The sequence below is a fragment of the Benincasa hispida genome, chromosome 9, assembly GCF_009727055.1.
Source record: "Benincasa hispida cultivar B227 chromosome 9, ASM972705v1, whole genome shotgun sequence".
Classification (NCBI taxonomy): domain Eukaryota; kingdom Viridiplantae; phylum Streptophyta; class Magnoliopsida; order Cucurbitales; family Cucurbitaceae; genus Benincasa; species Benincasa hispida.
The window spans coordinates 79,568,782-79,588,450 of NC_052357.1; the positions used below are offsets into that span (position 1 = coordinate 79,568,782).

The 19,669-nt window shown below is 35.4% G+C and overlaps 3 protein-coding genes across 3 annotated transcripts; 1 reads left to right on the plus strand and 2 right to left on the minus strand.

Moving 5' to 3' along the window:
• The first annotated feature begins 4,894 nt into the window (after nucleotides 1-4,894).
• LOC120086878 lies at nucleotides 4,895-5,588 on the plus strand. The gene has a single exon (XM_039043692.1). The coding sequence runs from the start codon at nucleotides 5,057-5,059 to the stop codon at nucleotides 5,414-5,416; it is 360 nt and encodes a 119-aa protein (XP_038899620.1). The 5' UTR covers nucleotides 4,895-5,056; the 3' UTR covers nucleotides 5,417-5,588.
• A 50-nt stretch (nucleotides 5,589-5,638) lies between these two features.
• On the minus strand, nucleotides 5,639-7,401 carry LOC120086877. Its single transcript, XM_039043691.1, has 2 exons — nucleotides 6,986-7,401; nucleotides 5,639-6,490 (listed from the first exon to the last, which is right to left on the minus strand). Exons 1-2 carry the CDS (start codon nucleotides 7,053-7,055, stop codon nucleotides 5,886-5,888), a joined length of 675 nt encoding a protein of 224 aa, XP_038899619.1. The 5' UTR covers nucleotides 7,056-7,401; the 3' UTR covers nucleotides 5,639-5,885.
• Nucleotides 7,402-7,732: 331 nt separating this feature from the next.
• LOC120086876 (F-box/LRR-repeat protein 15) lies at nucleotides 7,733-15,575 on the minus strand. The gene is made up of 17 exons (XM_039043690.1): nucleotides 14,582-15,575; nucleotides 12,780-13,032; nucleotides 12,548-12,680; nucleotides 11,811-11,910; nucleotides 11,533-11,730; nucleotides 11,184-11,454; nucleotides 10,987-11,085; nucleotides 10,807-10,895; nucleotides 10,583-10,682; nucleotides 10,324-10,494; nucleotides 10,042-10,194; nucleotides 9,782-9,942; nucleotides 9,495-9,693; nucleotides 8,914-9,377; nucleotides 8,751-8,814; nucleotides 8,235-8,321; nucleotides 7,733-8,134 (listed from the first exon to the last, which is right to left on the minus strand). Exons 1-17 carry the CDS (start codon nucleotides 15,076-15,078, stop codon nucleotides 8,054-8,056), a joined length of 3,120 nt encoding a protein of 1,039 aa, XP_038899618.1. The 5' UTR covers nucleotides 15,079-15,575; the 3' UTR covers nucleotides 7,733-8,053.
• Between the last annotated feature and the right edge of the window lie 4,094 nt (nucleotides 15,576-19,669).

The following is a 19,669-nucleotide window of genomic DNA, read 5'->3' on the forward strand; positions in this document are numbered from 1 at the left end:
TCTCCAAATTCAATGGTTGCACTATTGCTTCTCTGTCTCCAAGTTCAAGGGTTGGATTGCATGCCCCTCCATCTTCAAGTTCAGAGACTTTGTCAATGTTCCTTCATCTTCAAGTTTAGAAGCTTCGTCGATTTCCCTCTATCTTCAATTTCATAGGCTTCTTTGATGCCCATCTACAAATTCGAAGGCTTCGTTGATGCTCCTCCATCTTCAAGTGCAGAGGCTCCATCGATGCTTCTCCATCTTCAAGTTCAGAGGTTTCATCGATTCTCCATCTTCATGCTCAAGTTTGGAGGCTTTTCAATGCCATCTTCATGCTCAAAGTCGCAAAGTCAAGCCTACTGCCAAAGATTCATTGGTGCTTCATCAAACTCAAATGCGGAGCATTCGCCGGTGCTTCATCAAACTCAAATGTGGAGCATTCGCTGGTGCTTCATCAAACTTAAATGCGGAGCATTCGCCGGTGCTTCATCAAACTCAAATGCGAAGCATTCGTTGGTGCTTCATCAAACTCAAATGTGGAGCATTCGCTGGTGCTTCATCAAACTTAAATGCGGAGCAGTCAAAGATACTTCGTCAAACTTAATTGTGAAGGATTCGTTGATACTTCAAGTCAAACTTAATTGTGAAGCATTCGTTGATACTTCGTCAAACTTAGTTGTGAAGCATTCAAGTCAAGTGCGCATTCAAGTCAAGTGCGGCTTCGCTTCATCTTCACAAGTCAAGTGCGGCTTCGCTTCCTCCCCAAAATTCAAATGTAACTTCACTTCATCACCAAAATTCAAGTGCGGCTTTCGCTCAAGTTTTGTGCACTCCACCTCCACCTCTAAAGTCTGGTGTAGTTGGTTTCGATTCATCCTCACAATAGCTCATCCTCAAGCTTTGTTCGATGTTGCCACCTCATTTACTTTTCACCCTAATAGTTTAACTCCTGTAAAAAAAAGTGAGGGCAAGTTGTTAAAAAAATGGTGAACTAAAAAAATTAAACATAAAAAAGGAGAGGGCAAAATTACAAAAAAAAAAAATGTTAGATTCAATTCATTGTCTAAATTTGACTTGTTTCTAGAAGAGAAAAAACAAAAAGTGGAAACAGAGTTAAAAAAAGAAAAAGAAAAAGAAAAAGAAAAAGAAACAAAAAGAAAAGAAAAGGGAAAGGGAAAAGAAAATAAGAAAATAAGAAAATAAAAGAGGAAAAGAAGAAAATAAAAGAAAAAGAATGAAAAAAAGAAAAATAGGAAAAAGAAAAGTAAAAGAAAAGAGAAAAAATGAAAAAAAATTATTAAAAAAGAAAAGAAAAGAGTAATATGAACAAAAAAAAATGTGAAACAAGAACCAAAAAAACGAAAGAAAAAAAGTGTATAAAGAAAGGAAATTAAGAAGAAAAAAAACTAAAAAAAGTACAAAAAAATTTGGTCAAAAGATAAAACCAAACCTTTAATAAAAAAAAAAACTAAATCTTTCTTCTTCTTCTACACATCTGTCGCCCCTAAAATTTATCTCACTTCCCACTAAATCTCTCTCTACTATGTCACTCCCTCCCAAGCTCATGTCAGCAGACCCTATCCTTTTCTCAAGCGAATCCACACCATCACCATCCGCGGCGGGTGGCTTCCATCTCCACGGTGCTAGACTACAGTGACTTTGCAAACAATGATGGTAAAAGAATCTGCAAGAAAAAATGTTGAAAGCCAAGGAAAACAAGGAAGAAGAAAGAAAGATTAAGAAAAGATCTTCATAAAAGGACGAAATTAAAAAGGAAAAAAAAAACTTTATTCTCTTCCTCTCTCACACATCATCTCAGCACCATGAGAAATTGGCTGTAAAAAAAATCTAATAGAAGCAAAAGTTGATGTTGTCGATGACCACACATCAAGTGCAACGTAATGCTGATGGGTCCCGAAGGAAATGATCAACCACAAAAGTCTTGGAAAAAGGTGAGGAAAACAGAAAGATTGAAAACATGCTGAAGAAATTAGAAAAGAAAAAAAGAAGAAAAAAAAGAAGATCAGTCACGAGAGAGCGCTCTGTTTCCATTGACTTGGCGAAGAAAAACAAGAAACATTAAAAAAAACGAAAGAAATAATAAAAAGCTCTTGAAGAAGTTTTTAGATGCAATGGAGTTGATTCACTCAATGTAAATTCTATGAAGTTTATGAGTTCAATTTATAGATGAATAATCAAAAGTGGTTAAGATTTAAAAGCCAAATTAGAGAAGAAGTTGATATTTTAGATTGGATTTTAGATTGGACTAAACATATCGCATTTGAGAAGATCTAACAAATTTTGGGTTAAATTGATATTTTTTGGGGATTTATCCAATTTAACAAAAAGAATGTGGTTTCACCGTAAGCAAGCTTGAAGGCCCATATTCAACTTTACTAAAACTTCTCTCAAATTAAAATTTGGCCATATTACAAATTTTATTAAAAGTCAAATTGTTCAACTTTAAAATTAAATTGTGGATATAATCTCAAATTTGGACATCTTCCAAATTTTATATCAAACTCATCCAAATTTAGATTCTTATCCCTATTTCCAAATCAAATTGTGGAAAAATCTAAAATACATCCCAAATTAAAATTTGGTCATATTCCAAATTCAAGTTTTTCAAACTTGAGTTTTTATCTTCAATCAAAATAGATTGTGGATAAGAAAAGAAATCTCAATTGATCTTTTATTAAAATTCGAGCATATCTCAAATTTTATCTCAAATCCAAATCAAATTGGAGCAAAATCTCAAATTAAAATTTGGTCATATTCCAAAATTTATCCCCAGTTAAATTTATGTACTAAATTCATAGTTTGACTGACACATCAATTGACGTCAAATTCAAGAACAGATATATTTGGATTTTGATTCCAACTTTATATTTTTCAAGATTCATCCACTCATATATGTGCATAAATCTCGAAATGAGACATTTGTTGAACGAGAAATTTTGGACCAATCACAAACTGCCACATTATTCATTAAATTAGTGAAGAAATTCCAAATCAAAGTGATGTATCCTTTAGTATACACATAAAAAATATGACATGTATCTTATTCTTCTTTGCTGCAAAAGGAACATATATTTACCATCAAATTCACCTTAAACAAATTCATCAAATGTGACAAATATTTTTCTAAAATAGAGTACAATTATGTATGATACAAAACTGAAAATGTGATCAACTAGGAGGTGACATGTGTCCTAAATTGAAGTTACAAATTTCGATGACGCCACATGGTTTTATCATGGCCGTTGAATCAGATAAGATTAATTTGACCCAATTTGATATTATTATTTGGGTTAAAAGTACCAACCAAGCGTAAGCCCATGAAGCCACATGAGAACTCTATAAATAGAGAGACTCTCCTCATTTGTGGGGATCAACAATTCTACACTCTAGCCCATGAAGCTCATGAAGCCCACCTGAAGACTGAAGCCCACCTAAAGACTGAAGAGGACTGAAGTCCTTTGAAGATGCAAGCATTCTGAAGATTGAAGTCGTTTGAAGATGCAAGCATTATTTAAACTGAAATCCTTTGAAGATACAAGCACTCTGACCACGCTTGAAGAGTGAAATCCTTTGAAAATACAAGTATTCTTCCAAGCCTTCAAGCTCAAGGACATCCACATACCCCGCTTCTATACATCAAGCGTACGCATTCAACCAGGAGAGAATCAGAGGATCAAGTACTAGAGATTAAACCACATCGCATCAAATCAACATCAAGACCAACACCAACCCAAGTTCAACTCTACAAAACAAGTTTCTTCGAAAGCCTCGTGCGAACACTAATCCTCCAAGAAGATCATCAAGCCCAAAGGCTGATCATCCAAGAAGATTAAAAAGCCCAAAGCCGATCGTCCAAGAAGATCAAAAAGCCCAAAGTTCAATTTCCCAAGAAGATAAAAAGGCCCAAAGGCTGATCATCCAAGAAGATCAGCCCAAAGACCGATCATTCAAGAAGATCAACAGCTTAAAGACTATAGTTTATTTTAAAAGCATCAAAATATTATGTATTAGATATTGTACTCACTTTCAACAAAATTAACACAAATACAAAATTAATACAAATACAAAGTTCAAGTTTCACGAAATAAATTTCTCTTGAAATCTCGTGTGAACAAATAGTTCAATTGATAAATTCAAAATAACTTGATCCTTACTGATAATAGTTCAGTTGACAACTTCAAAATAACTTGATTTGAAATTTTTAACAAAGATATTAGTACTTCTTTGATTTTAAAAAAAATATATCCTTCGTTTGATAAAATCTAACATTAATGCACTAAAAGGGAATGTAACATGATTGTTAATAAACGGTTATGCTATAATCAAAGGTGGTAAAAGCATTGTCATCAATCAAAACTCGTGTTTCTCTATGGAGAGATTAAAATTAAATAAGCATAAAAGTTCTAAATTCAAACTATGGTTCAAAACTTAAAGTTTTTTCAAATTCAAATGAACATATTATTGATTAGTTTCTGAGTATTGTTGTGCAGAGAAGAGAATGCTCTATTGCAGGTGATGGAGAATATGAAATTCAATGGCAAATTTTGGTTTTTAAAATTATCATATTATAATATTTTTTTTCTTTTTTTTTGTGTGTGTAAAAATTTAATATTGTATGACCTTTTATTTTATTAAATCTTGATTTGTTTTTCATAAACTATGTTACACGTGACAAAAAAAAATCAATTCAATTTAAATAATTCTGGAAAGAAATCAAATTGATGTATAGGCTAAAAAAAATCAGCTTGACAGATGTACATTCTCCAACAATGTTCATATCTAGTTTCTTTTGATTTGTAAATTTCAATTTACACTAGAATCAGATTCCAACCCAAAATAATAATAATAATAACAATGAACTAAGACTCTGTTCATTAATGGGGAATAATTCTTCTCACAATTAAGCTTCTTCAAGACTCCTTCCACAGAACAAATTCCCTCTTCAATAACCAAAAAGATTCCCATTTTCTAAACAAGAAAAAAGCAAAAAAACAGTTCCATTACAACACCACCATAAGACTTCGAGAGAACTAGTACTTAGTTTTCCATCTCCATGGAGGTTGGGATCGGCGCTACGTCGAGGAGGAGCAGGTTTTCTTCCTACGACCGGTGGGTGGCAGTAGGCCTCGGCCTTCTCGCGGTTGTTTCGCCGCTCTATATCGACCGGAGGCCGAGCATCGAGGAGTTGGAAGAGGAGGAATCATCCATTAATCTTGGCTTCTGGTTGCCTGCTCTTCTCATGACCTTGATCTTCATTATTGCTGGAGTGCTTCACTTAGAACAGAGATGTGCTAGATTTGATGCTTATTGGATTCACAGAGTTGGTGGCTCTTCTTGTGGCATATTCATCATTCTTCTGCTTCTTGCATTTGTTTTGAAGTGTAAAGCTTCTTTGATGTTTTGGGAGTCTTAGAGCCTACCTCAACTTTCAAATTTCTTCTTTGTGTTTGCTTGTGTTTTCTTAACTTTCAAAAAACTGTTCAGTTTCATCAATGGACAGTAAGCTTAGAGTTGAACAAATTTGTAGCAGTTTTCTTTTCATTGCGTATTCGAATGGAAGATTATGCGAAGCGTTCTCTATTTCATATCGGTATTTCATCATCATAAATTAAAACTGATTCAAACATCACAGTACTTAATAAAGTGGAACTTTCTTTATCAACTCACTGAGGAAAAATGGCTCCCCTATGAGATCCAAGAATACATGAGATTTTACAATATATAATGACTTGATGACCAAATAGCACGAATTGAGCAATTCGAAAACAAATCGAAAAACAGAAAATCAAACAAAGAATACACTGCCCAGCCATTAACAAAGAAAATACATGGTTGAAAAGCAAGTAAAACCGACGTTTTTTGTGTTTGGATGAGACCTATGATCATAAACTAAAGGCAAATGCCATGGCAACCAAAGATGCTAAGGCTGATAGCAACATACGGGTGGTCGAAAACTGGCTATCAGCTCCACTGCATTGGTCATTGGCCCCACTGTAGCAACCGGGGCGCGTTAACTTGGCCACTCCTCCCTCAAAGGCAAAGCTGTTAGAGATGCTGCCATTGCTGAACAACACACACCAAAAGTAAGGAGAACCTCCATCTGTGCCAGTCACAGCAGCCCCAACTTCTGTGTTATTCTTGTAGTAGAGTATCTCCAAGCTCTTGTTATTCTCCATCAAAACATCAGAAAATGCTTCAGGAGCATGTACATATTTAGACTGGCAACCAAGCAACCGCCCCGTGATTGGAGCGAGAGACGAGACAACAACTCCACAGTTAGGAGCAAAAGTTTCAATAAACGCAGAATTCGGAGGCTTCATTCCGTCGGGACCTCCGACTGCTCCACATTTCCCTTGGTACGCCTTAATATACTGAAGAGCAAGGCATGCCAAGCCAGGATTGTCCTTTAGAGCAGATAACTTATGAGCAGTTCTATTCTTGTTAAGCACTGCGACTAGTTTATCAGCAGGGTTATCAGTCACATTTGCTGCAATTGTTCCAATCAATAGCAGTAAGTTTTCGAGTTCGATTAGAATCTAAAGTAGACAAAGGGACAAATTCATACTCTCAAGAACAAAAACAAAATCAGAAACTAGTCATCAAATAGGAAAGGCCAAACAATGTTGGTAAGGTAACACAGAAGTTCAACTTCAAAGCACATTTCTGAACTAAGAAAAGCTGTAGATTAGTTACAGATCTGAACTAAGAAATGTTCATGGCCGTAAATCAAAGTTACCAATCAACCATTTAGGTCAGAATGCAAAAACCCAGTAGCATTTTTTAGTTGAACATTCGAAAAGGAAGAAAAAACAGAAGCTCCCAAGTCAAATGCAGACAATTACAACATGCCCAGAAGAGAATCTTCAAATCTAGAACCAACAAATGCAAAGTACACAAAAAACTTGAAATCGTGAGCTTCAAGAACAGAAATGGCTGTTGAATTAAGAAGAATGAGCAAGTGGGTGCGAGAACTTCGACTTACAATCCGCTGCAGAAAAAACAGCGACGAACAGGGCACAAAACAAGAGACACCACAGAATCTTGGTCGCCATTGCAGCTGTCTTACGGAGAAGAGAGAGGGATGAAGAAATGAAGAAAAAGTAAGATTCAAGCGATGGAGAAACTTGTGTTTCACTCAAAGGGCAGCGGCTATTGAATTGGCTGAGTGAGAGACAGCCAGTAACCACAAACTGGAAAAAGGCTTTTTCAGGGCCCAAACCAAACAGATCGGCTGCAGCAATGAAATCACCATTGCCCAGTGCCCAGTGACGCAACTAACCTCAAAATAAAAGAAAAATCGTTTTGCTTTGTTTTGTTAATAACACTTCACGTGTGTTGGTTCCTGAGGTCTTGTCGGTGGCTGTTCGTTTATTTCTCAAACAAAGCTGTCTCAATGTCCTAATCTACCTTCTCCATTATAATATTCCATCTCTGCTTTTGAATATGCCAACAAATTTATTGCGTGGAAGTGCTCAAAGTTTAGTGTCGGCACCACAACGATGACCCGTTTCAGATTTTTCCATAAAAAAGCTAACTTTTTAACATCCCATAAAATTTTGGAGCTTTCCATATTTTACTTGCTCCCCGACAGATATCAGTCAAATTTTCTTAATATCCTAATCGAATCAAGGGATTGATTGTATGTTTTTCACGGTAATATTAAAATTAAACCATGATTGTGAGAAAACAATGACAGTAAGAATCAGAAATGTAATAATAGGATGAATGGTTCGCATATGAATGAAGAAATTGATTGTTATCGATAGAATATTAATAATAATGTGTGCTCAATCATTCATTCTTAATCTCTCTCATAGACACTGCAAAACTGAATTAAAGATGGAAGGCTAACTTAGTAGGTATATCAATATAGACAGAAGATAACTTTTTTTTTAAGGTGCCACAAAGATGACTAACTATATACCCCAAGAAGACGGAAGCTGACAGAATTCAGGACCATCCATATACATAAAGTGACGAAACTCAGGTCGTCTCCAAGACTCGAAATTAACAAGTGGGAGGAAAAATTTGAAGGGAAAAGAAGAATTAATCATGTTGGAGACAGACTGCTGAAGATCCGCTTCAAACTCGGACAAGCAATTCGCAGTTGTACCATGCTAATAGAGGAGATCTGCAAGTAGAAGAAATATTTTGAAGTTAGCCAAAAGTAACGTTATCTTGTGCCAAAACTTTCAAACAATGTAGAGGAAGCAAAGAGAGACACCCTTTACCTTCGGACAAAAGCGGACATCCAACGTCTCAAGCATGCTACATTTCGATACTGCAGCTACAACCACTTCTTCCTCAATGTTGCAAGACTAGGAAAACACAGATCTAGTTAGCCTCATATCACATGCATCTCTTAGCTCCCGTTTCTTTTTTCTTTGCTTAACAACACAGCAGTAAAAGATACAAAATATATATAAACAACTAAAATCAAATGATTCCAACAGTGGATGAATTCCTATCCCCCTACAAAAGTTGAAGTGGAGAGGGGGATGCAAACAAAATTGGGGTCCTTAAAACCAGAGGCCTACAGCCCTACACGGAGGGGGAGTGGGGGTCAGGGTGGGAGTTCAACCCAGTCATTGACTGAGTTCTTATAGTGTGGACTTGTGAGTTGTAATCTGTCTTGACCCCATTTTTTGTCCAACTTATCCCCTACTGTTAGTTTCAGTTTGTTTGGAAGACCAGATTTTGGACTATTCAGAGTGGACTAGTGTTAACATGGAAGAAAAAAGAATTACCTGAAGAAAGAGACTGGTCAACCTTGGGCAGTCGAGTTTCAAAACTTCCAAAGAGCAACAATTACTAGATGACAAAAACACGGTTTTAGCTAGACGAGAAAATGAAAAAGAAAAAATAAATGAATTAGAATTGTTAATGGAGCAAAAGGGAGGGGAGTATAACCTCAAATTGAGAAAGCATAGGTTGTAACAAGAAACGTCAACTTCCTTGAGATTTGAAGACAGGGAGAGGTTTAATGATGATAAATGAAAACAACGTGCAGCTGGAGGAATGTGAACCTTTCTAATATTCTGACAACCTACACAGTTAAGGTTCTGTAACAAACGGTTTGGCTGTGCAACTGGTTCCTCGATCTCATCAAGAGTGGCCTGAACAAGAGGAACTGGAATGCCGGACAATGAAAGTTGCCCAATGCTACAACCCCAATTTAGATCATGCATGTTCACACACCCATTTAAGCTCACATGAGTCAAGTGTGTGCAACAAGCAAGAAGCTCTTCTATGGCAGACTGACAAAGTGTCCCATAAGATAAGTCTAACTCTTGAAGAGCTGGAAGAGCGCCTTCCTTATAAAGAGGCTCAAGGGATGAGTCAGTTAAGTACTTGCATGCTTGTAGTTTCAATACCTTCATTAAGAACACAAAGAAAAAGGCATCAATACAACAGAAGTTCAGACGGGTCATGATAATATTTTTAGTAAAAATTAGATTGCCTAAACAGCATTATATCTATTAAAAAGGTACCTTAAGTTGTATACAAGACTCGAAGACTGGCTGCAAGCTCATCAGAAAGGTATATGATAAATCGAGCACAACCAACTTCAGAAGGCATCGCAAAGAGTAAAGTCCCTCTGAACCAACCGACGGACATGACATCAGTATTAACGACTCAATCTGGGGACACAAGGCAGTTGTTGCAGATAAACACTCGTCTTTCAGTTGGCTACAAAGGAAAAAGAAGAACTCAACGACATAAGCAACCAGCATCCATCAAATAGAAGGTGTCATCCTAATAATCATAACAAACTAACCCACAAAAGGAAGCATCCAATGATGTTAGACGAGGACAATTGATGGCTGCCTCAGACAATCCACCACAACCTTTCAACTCAAGTAAATCCATTCGAGGGGCCTCAAGTTTTAATTCATTCAATTTGGGACAGATTCCCAGGTTCAGTGACCGCAGTCCAACCTTAAGAAAGGAAGAGAAAGAAGAAACCCCAATCCTTAGCACCTGGGAGAATATTTTTATTGACCGAGAAAAATTCACAAATTGTCAGTTTTCACATACCGGGGAAAATGATGCTCTCTCAAGATGATCACAGCCATCTAGAGAAACCTGTTCAAGATTAGGACACTGAAGTTCAAGTGAAGTGATTGCCCGGCAACCAACAAGGGAAAGACTGCCTAAAGAACTGCTACAGAATCGAACAGCAGTCAAACTCTGAGAAAAAGAAACATGTGCACATTAGAAATCAATGCAAAGTCCTAACCAAATAATTTGTAAATTATGAAATCACAAGGACTAATACCATGACACTAACGGGTAACAGCGTAACACCAAGCAACTTACCTCACAGTTATCAAGAACAAGTGATTTCAACATAGGGCATCCACCACCATCACTAAAAACCTCACAAATCGAATTCGTTAGAGATTCACAATCTGTGAGGTCCACATCTTGCAGACTAGGGCACTGCAAAACCAATTTGGCCAAGCTCTCTTGTTTTTTCAACACTAATTTCTGCAAGTCCACAAAAGTACAGTCCAATGTTATTTTACACCCCTATAAGATGATAAGGAAGAAAACCTTAAGATACATTATAACATACTTGAAGTAAATTGGAAGTGATGTTGATCCGGTGAAGTGATGGACAATTAGAGACCATTATGGACGATAATTTAACACTCTGTAAACTCAAGTCCGAAAATCTGCAAGAATAGCAAAACAGATTCAACTCAAAGAAAAGAAGTGAAGGTCCAGTACAAAAGTCATTCTGAAAGAAATTAAGCATGTGATAAAAGCTATAAGTTGCTTGGAGACGAAAAGACATACTTGCGGCAATGGACAAGTCTGATATTCTGTAAATGAGGAAGATCCAGACAAACAGAAGTCAAAAGACTGCAATTATCAAGCTCCAAAACCTGCAATAAGTCTCCATTCCATTTCCAACTAATTCAGATACAGCATCAGACAACCAGAAAATAGAAACAGTAGAAATAGGTTATTTCAGACCTTCAAACTAGAACTACCGGATATTGCGGTCATTGAAGCTGATGTGATGCCCTCACAGCTGTGAAGCTTAAGCACGGTCAGCATTGACAGTCTTACAGACTTCAAAAGAAAAAGGAACCAAAACATCAGGAAAAACAAAAGGTCTGAAGGGAAAAACTAGTCACTTTCGCTCAAAATTTACTAAAATGGTATGCCACCTCCAAAGATATATTTGGGCAGTATGATGCATTCAGAAGCTGAAGATTCGGGCAGTTCGTGGAAATTTCACGTAATGTCTCATCGCTAACACATGAACAATTAGACATATCAAGAGATTCCAACTGTGGGCACGAAATAGCGGCTGCACGAATTGCAGCATCTGAGAGCTTGTGGCAAGAGCCTATATCCAGGTCACGAAGAAGGGGGCAGTTAAGAACAGCCTGTGCCATGTTGCTGCGCTTCAAGGACAATGTTTCAAGTTGTGGACATCTGCAAGAAAACATGCTTTAGACAAAGAATATATGCAATTAAATACAGTTGGCTTTAAGATACATAGACAGTAGCAACCTAACAGATATGCGTATAACACGGCATTTAGTAAGATGAAGATGACGCAGTCTATCATGGCTTATAGGTATCTCTTGTGTAACATTATCTAGCGTAGAATCATTGACAGTCAAACTCTTCAACAAATGGCAATCAGCAAGGGCGTGAAAAAAGTTATCTGCCAGTTGTCCTCTTCCCAGCGTTAAAACCTCCAGATTTCTGAGACAATAATAAACAATAAGCACCAGCAAAAAAATTCTCAAGAAAAAAGAACAAAATAACAAATTGGTGATCATTACCTTAAAGAAGAAACTGCTTTCATGGCAAGCAAGTGAACAGCAGGTACACCAGAGATATTGACCTCTGTGGCATTTGGATATCTTCCACACATATCCTCAACTGCAGCCAGAATTTATAATCAATTAACCAAATAGCTCCAAATCAGAATGATATTGTTAGAAAGTAAGAAAAGTAGAATATGATTGGACATTTGTTAATACAGAGGCACAAAGAAATACAATCGGATAAATTTATCCTGTATGGAGGGCAGAAAGAAAATATGACTGGATAAAAGTAGGTTAAACATGAAATACAATTGAAAATGTTGCATTGGCACTGTCACCAAGACCGCTACAGAGATTTGTCACATCCTATCACATTTATACAATTGTGTCCAGGACTCATTTCAAAAAAATCAAAGAGAATGCCGAAGCTACAAATAGCATGCAAGTTCTTTGACTCTTTCCTTCATGGAATATATACATAGTTAAAAAGATTTAGGGAGAAAAATCATACTGGGTACTTAACACAAGCTCCAAATATGTAACAGTCCTAGGCTTTAACAACATTTCATGAGTGCGAAAGACATTCCAGACTCGGATGTTGGATCCTACTATTTTTGAAGTTGCAACATAATATATCACCTCTATTTCCAAGAGGCAGCCAAGATTTTAAAAATCATCTCATTCTCAACTCAACTACTGTGGAAATTAAAAGGAAAAAAGAAGAAACCAACTACTTGAAAAACATCACCTACATTGTTCCATGGATATATTCCTATTTTCAAAATTCAAACACCTCCAGAAATCTTCGTGAGCACTAGCAGCTTGCCACTGCCTGCAGACTATAGCAGCTCGGCAAAGATTGATGTGATCCAAGAAAGAGAAAACCTGATATCAATGATGAAATAACTTCATGTGAATAAGAAATCCAAGAAATTAAAAAAATAAACAAGCAAGAAAACAATCATAATCTGTGGAGATGCATACCATATGCAGTAAATCATCTGTAAGATCCATCCTTACTTCAAATCCTTCTGATCTACAGGTATCATTCTCATTGATCCCATCATCTCTGCCAAAACTAGATTTCAAATCTTTGTCGCCATCAACTCTACTTGATGCAGAAGCATGGTATAGAAATTCATTCCTAGTCATAATTGAAGATGATCCATGAATGAAATCATAATCTCTTATAGGATTTCCAGCACCCAAAGGCCATGGAGTTGCAAATGAGCTCTCACTAGGGAAGATTGAAAAGAAAAGAAAATAAGAAACAATCATTAAAAGTGAATAACATGCACCAATTCTGATTTTCCACTTATCAGTTAGACTAACTTGTAAAGTATAGGAAACTAGATTGGCTGCTAATTTGACAAGATCTAATTGGTTGAGAGAATGTGAATTATCCAGCATGAGTATTACTGCACATACTTACTTCTAGTTAACTCAGAGTGTAATCTTTTCTAAACTAGAGATCATATGATACATCATCAACCGCCATGTGAAGGTCAGAGTTTCCAACAAAAGATCATATTTGGCAGTAAGACAAAATCACGGAAGGTACTAGGAGTTCTAACCCTGTACCAACCTAGTCGAATTACCATTATCTCATCCCGCGATGATAAACCTTAATGAAGACATTTTTTTAATTAGTAAATAGTAACAAAAGTGTAGTGTCTAAAGTACGTTTGCAAATGAGTGTGATAACTATATACCAAGGTCGATAATGCTTGAAAACATAAGGACTTGTTTGGGCATATCTTGAAAACAATTTAAAAAGTTACAAAATATTTCAATTATTGTTCCCTATTAAAATGGGAAAAACTTACGACTCAAATCTGACATAAATTTGATTTTCAGTATATAAATAAATCATGTATTAGGATAACCTATGTGCATTCAAACACACTAACTATCGTCGTACATGAAGGGTTGCTTCGAAAAAACAGTTAATAAGACTATCAAAAACAATAAAGATTTCCACTTTCAAACTCTTCTCCAAGAAAGACAACCATAGATTGAATTTCTCAAAAATAAATGATTTTCTATTTCATGAAAAGGAAACTTTTTCATGGTGACAACTCACTCAGAAGACTCACAACTGAAAAAGACTTTCAGATACCATCTTGGCACACCGTTTATAATCTAGAAAAGCCTAGATTTTTCAAGCAACGTGCCGCTTTTGATTAAGAAACACATTTCTAATTTAGAAATCCAAAAAGGATATCTAAAATACAATGATAAAGACTAAAGAGACTGCACAGTCTAATACACACAATAAAGATGGATGTTAGATATAGTCAATGTAACAACATATTGCCTCGTATTAGATACCACTTCAAGTATTCAAGAATAGAAGGTGCTATGCAATATAGGCTTATATACAAAAGTGAAAATCTAGAGAACAACTATTTTCCAAAAGCTAATATGTCAACGAAAGATGATACAGAATAGAAGCACGTCTAGATCATAAAAAGCGTAATTTTTCATCGCTAACTTGCAGTTCAAAACAGCAAATTATTCAGAGATTACCGGCACAAAAATAACAACAAAAAGCATGCGTTGATAGCTAAATTACGAAGAGACCTACGTATTCCTAAATGATGACCTCAATAACTGCAAACGATCTTAATCCTAAAACCACCACAACATCTAATCATAAATCCCACAAAGAAGGAACATTTAAGAAAAAACCCAACACCCCTTCTCAAAAGAAAACCAAGAAAAATGGCAAACCCATGGAAACCTTTGCATAATTCATATCCAGAAGCAGTCTACTAGTGACTCACATGAATTTAGAGTGAACTTTAGCGCGCTTATGGTGTGCATCCCGATCGCGTTCCTCATTAGAAGACTCCACCGTAGAAGACGGGGGCAAAGCCCAGCCGCTACTACTCTCTCCTCCCTCAGACTGATGCAGAATTCCAAAAGAAAAGTTCCAGGGACTAATAGCCCCACCACCGCCGCCGCCGCGCAACTCATCGTCCCAATGAGCGCCACCATCGCCGCCATCGTGCATTGCTCTGACCATATCCTCAAACAATCTAAGTCGATCACCATCGTGGCGTTCAGGCCCATCATCAACACCAATCGCAAGTGGGTTACTCCCTTGAGAATCATCACCATTTCGCACAATGTGATCAGAGTCATCCTGGTTCTCAAAAACCTCCTCACGCATCATGGGTTTCATTTCACCTTCTTCCTTCTTCGGTTCCTCTTCTCTTTCCCTTTCGCCTTCTTCTTCTTCTTCTCCAACGGTGAAGCATAAGCAGCACCAAATCGTCATACACTTGAACGCAAAGACAAGGTTTTGAACACGAACCCTAACTCACGATCCCACACATTTCCAAGTAATCCACTCCCGCTCAAAACCCAAAAGGGAAAAACAAACCCCAAATCCAAAATTAACCCAGAGAAACAAACAAACCCCAAAAGGCAGTGAAACCCTAGAGGGATTGAGAAGAACCCCACCAACAAAAACAACACCCCCAAATTGAGGAGATAATCAAAACCAGAAATAAAAGAAAAAAGGGGGCAAGAAAAACCCAAAATCAAGAGGGAAAAAGAAACTGAAAACAAAAAATGAAAAAAAGATAAAAGAAGATGAAGAAGAAAAGAAGAGATTTGAATGGATCTGATCGGACCTGAGAGATGCTTTGTGTTGTTGTTGTTGCTAAGTGGTGATGTAATAATCCCCCAGAAATCCCAACTTTTAACAACAAAGGAAGGAAAGGAAAAGAAAGGAAAGGGAGAGTTTTTATCAAAAACAGACAATTATAAGAGACTTTGTAAAGAAAGAAGGAACACACACACACGTCGTAGTTTTGGGGCTATTTCGCAACGGAAAACGGCGTCGTATGAGTTAGAACAAAAGATAAATATTAAAAAGAAAATAATAGTGTGCGCGTGTGTTTAGAGTTTAAAAATTTGGGGAGTGGAGATTGTAGAACACGCGCCAATAATTCGCTCTAAAAATGGAGAAAAGATTGGGGTTTGAAGGACAGGTCTGGAGTGAAGCAGCAGGGTTTCTTACCATTTCCCTACTCTCCTAAGTCAAACTCGTTTCTTCATTTTCCATATCATTTCCAAAATATTTATTTTTTTCTATAAATATTACGATAATATAGTGTTCATTAACCATATATCATACCCTCACTTTTTAAAGTGTTATTTATATATGTCGATATTAGATATTATTGGTATCTATATAATTTATCTACTACTTATCAAATTGTGGTATTTGGTGGGTTTTTTAAGATACGCGATAAAATCCATGAAAATTTGAAAAAGTGAAGATTTTAGAGAAATTCCTTATTTTATATTTTGTTATTTTATTTTATTTATATATTATGTTTAATTTATTTTAATATTTATTTATTTTATTATTATATTATATCTATTTTAATATTACATTTTATTGATATCTGTGTTCATGTTGTGCTCCTCAAGTTCACAACACGTTATCGGCATGAGCTCCTATTTTTCTCACTAAAGGTAAGTCTTAAAGGTATGTCAATTTTTCTCTTTATAATTAATAAATTAAATGTTAATTTACGTATTTAACATCTATTAAATTTCTAATATAAATATAAAATTTTCTAATATTGTTGCTACGGAAATATTATAAAATTCGAATTTCTAGCATTTGATATTAATTGTAATAATTATTTGTCATTAGTGTTTGATGCCAAAATACACCTGGATGCTATAAAAATGTGATCATCGAAAAATAAATTTTCTTTCTAAAGCTCATCATAAATGGATCTATTTGAAGCTCCAGAATTTTAAATCCATATATTAAAGAAGACATTTGTCTTCATTTCAGATATGCTCATGCAGTAACAATATTGAGATAAAGGTTTTAAACGTTATTCTAAACTAATTTCATGTCTTCTCGTAACCAAACAAGATAACAAGTGATTGATGAAAAATCATGATTCTCGACCAACTAGAATAACATCATTCCTTGAAGTGAATGTTGTAAATGTTAATAAATTGTGGTCGAGGTCGTGACCATGGTAGAGGAATAAATAATTATTATTTTCGTGGTGGTCTTTCTAATCGTTCAAAATTCAAAATAATCACACAAAATGATTATCACAAAGGAAAAACTGTACGAAAAGTGTTGAAAATAAATGTTTCTGATGTGTAATGATTAGGCAGTGATCACGTAACTGTCGTACACCAAAACACCTAATTGCTCTCCATCAAGTATCCCTGAATGAAAGAGAGGGAAATGTGGAAGCAAAATTTGCATACTATGGGTGGAAACGGTTCAGTTCGGTTCGATTTGGTGGTCAAACCGAACCGAACCAAATTTTTTTAATTGTGAAACCGAACCGAACCAATTTATTGGTTCAAACCGAATCGAAGGTTCAGTTTCAAATTCGGTTTTGGCATTTTTTTAAAAAAAATCCATATTATATTTTTTTAAAATTAAAAATTGACCGGTTTTAAATTCGGTTTTACTCTTTTTTTAATATATATATATATATAGTTAAAAACGGTTCGGTTCGGTTTCAAATTTGGTTTTCGAAAGTGAAGCCGAACCGAACTGAACCGAATCGAATTAATTCGGTTTCAAAAATTCTTCAAATCGGATCGAACTGCATTTTTTGGTTTCACTGAGTTTTCTGTTCAGTTCGGTTTTTGCGGTTTGAATGATCACCCCTATTGCATACCATGATAATAAGATATTTTACACATCTAATATAACATATTTGGATGCGACACATTTTCTTCAAAACTCCTATAGAGAAAATTGGCACAATTGATGACATGACAAACGTTTCTTTTGATTTTGAGAATATTTAGTATTGATGTTGTCCCCTTTTTTTATGTTTTTTTCCTTGGTTAACATTTGTATGTTCCAAGTTGTTTTTCTTATTGTAATTATTTTCATTTAATGAAGAAACCTAGTTCATTTTCATATGTTGGGTGACTAAAAAATTAGTAAAAAAATATCTATGTCTGTCAGACAATGCAACTACACATACAATACTTACAAGTAAAAAATATTTTTTCAAACTGTTAATGTTGGATGCAAAAGTCAATACGATATCAAGTTTTGCAAACCTGATTGAATGCTTTGGAAAAGCAAATATTATTTTGCCCAGAGGAACAAAATTCACAATTGACAACGCATCGTTCTCTGGTCAGTCAATGAGAGATCTACTTAGTTTTAAAGATATATGTTGCAACGGTTATCATATTGAAATTGATAAAAATAATGATATGAAGTATCTTTATATCATATCTACTGTCTCATATGAAAAACGTATATTAGAATAGTTGCTTGATTTATCTTTTAGATTATATTATACTAATATACGAGTAATCGAAACATATGCAACAATGAACCATAAGTTCATGAATCCAAGCATATTTATAATTTGGCATGACAGTCGATATATTAGGTCATCTAGAATCTATAACGATGAGAATAATTATTGAAAATTCAAATGGACGCACGTTGAAGAGCCAGAAGATTCTTTAACATAATGAATTATCACGTGATGCTTGCTTTCGAGACAAATTGATAACTAGACCATCACCAGTTAAAATGAGGATGAATTACCTACATGTTTAGAATGAATTTATGGTGATATACGTGGACCTATTAACCCACAAAGTAGTCCATTTAGGATATTGTATGGTATTAATAGACTCATCTAGCAGATGGTCATACGCGTGCTTATTATCAAGTTGAAATCTTGTATTTGCAATGTTGCTTGCTTGAATAATTAAGTTAAAAGCACAATTTCCTTATTATACAATTAAGACCATTCGTCTTGATGATGTCGGTGAATTTACATTCCTAGCTTTTGATAATTATATCAATTGGGATAAGTGTTGAACATCCTGTAGCTCATGTGTCACACATAAAATGGTTTGGCATAATCATTCATAACATGTTTGCAATCAATTGCAAGACCATCACTTATAAGAGCTAAGCTTCCTAAATATGCATGGGAACATGTTATTTTGCATGTGGCGTCACTTGTTCGCATTAAAGCAATAGCTTATCATAAGTACTTACCATTACAATTAGCTTTGTGGCCATGAGCCATATATTTTTCATCTACGATATTTTGGATATGGAGTATATATTTCAATTACTCCATCATAATGTACTAAGATGGGTCTTCAAAAGAGGTTAGAAATATATGTTGGATATGATTCCCCATCAATTATTAAATATCTCGAATTCCCAACGGGTGATATATTTATTGTATGATATGTTGATCGTCATTTTAATGGTACAAATTTTTCAACATATGAGAGAGGAATTAAAAAATTGGAAAAATAAAGTACATGGAATGCATCATTATTGTTCTATTTAGATTCCCGTGCAGATCAATGTGAACCTAAAGTTCATAAAACAATTCATTTGCAAATATAGTAAATCAATTACCAGATGCATCTATAAATGTTAAGAAAGTGACTAAGTCATGTATACCAGCTACAAATGCTCCACTAAATGTAGTAAGTTGTCACTGATGAGTATGGGACATGCCAAAACGTGATAGACCATTTGGTTACAAAGATAAAAATCCTCGAAAAAAAGTAGTAAAAAAAAATGACTCAGCTAAGAGCATGGATGTTCTAGAATAAATCCTAGATATGAGTACTCATAAGGGTATTAAAGTAAACGAGAATAATAATGAGATCTCAATAAATGATGGAATCTTATAAGTTAACAACATTTTTGCATATAATGTTACTCACGATATTATTTATGAAAGCGAGCATGAAAAATATCGACATAGAAATTATTGACTTATGTGGAAATTAACAGTCCAATATAAATAAAGTAATCTTTCAAATCGCGAAGACTAGTAGTCTAGGGTTGACAATGGGGCCGGGGTGGGGCAGGG

What these genes read in the sequence shown, in the direction of transcription:
- LOC120086878 (XM_039043692.1), top strand. Translation starts at nt 5,057, where the DNA reads ATGGAGGTTGGGATCGGCGCTACGTCGAGGAGGAGCAGGTTTTCTTCC.
- LOC120086876 (XM_039043690.1), bottom strand. Translation starts at nt 15,078, where the DNA reads ATGACGATTTGGTGCTGCTTATGCTTCACCGTTGGAGAAGAAGAAGAA. An exon ending in GAATATATCCATGGAACAAT is followed by an intron (nt 11,911 to 12,547) that starts GTAGGTGATGTT and finishes TTCTGGCTGCAG; the next exon opens with TTGAGGATATGTGTGGAAGA. An exon ending in AAAGCAGTTTCTTCTTTAAG is followed by an intron (nt 11,731 to 11,810) that starts GTAATGATCACC and finishes TTATTGTCTCAG; the next exon opens with AAATCTGGAGGTTTTAACGC.
- LOC120086877 (XM_039043691.1), bottom strand. Translation starts at nt 7,055, where the DNA reads ATGGCGACCAAGATTCTGTGGTGTCTCTTGTTTTGTGCCCTGTTCGTC. An exon ending in TGTTTTTTCTGCAGCGGATT is followed by an intron (nt 6,491 to 6,985) that starts GTAAGTCGAAGT and finishes GAACAATTGCAG; the next exon opens with CAAATGTGACTGATAACCCT.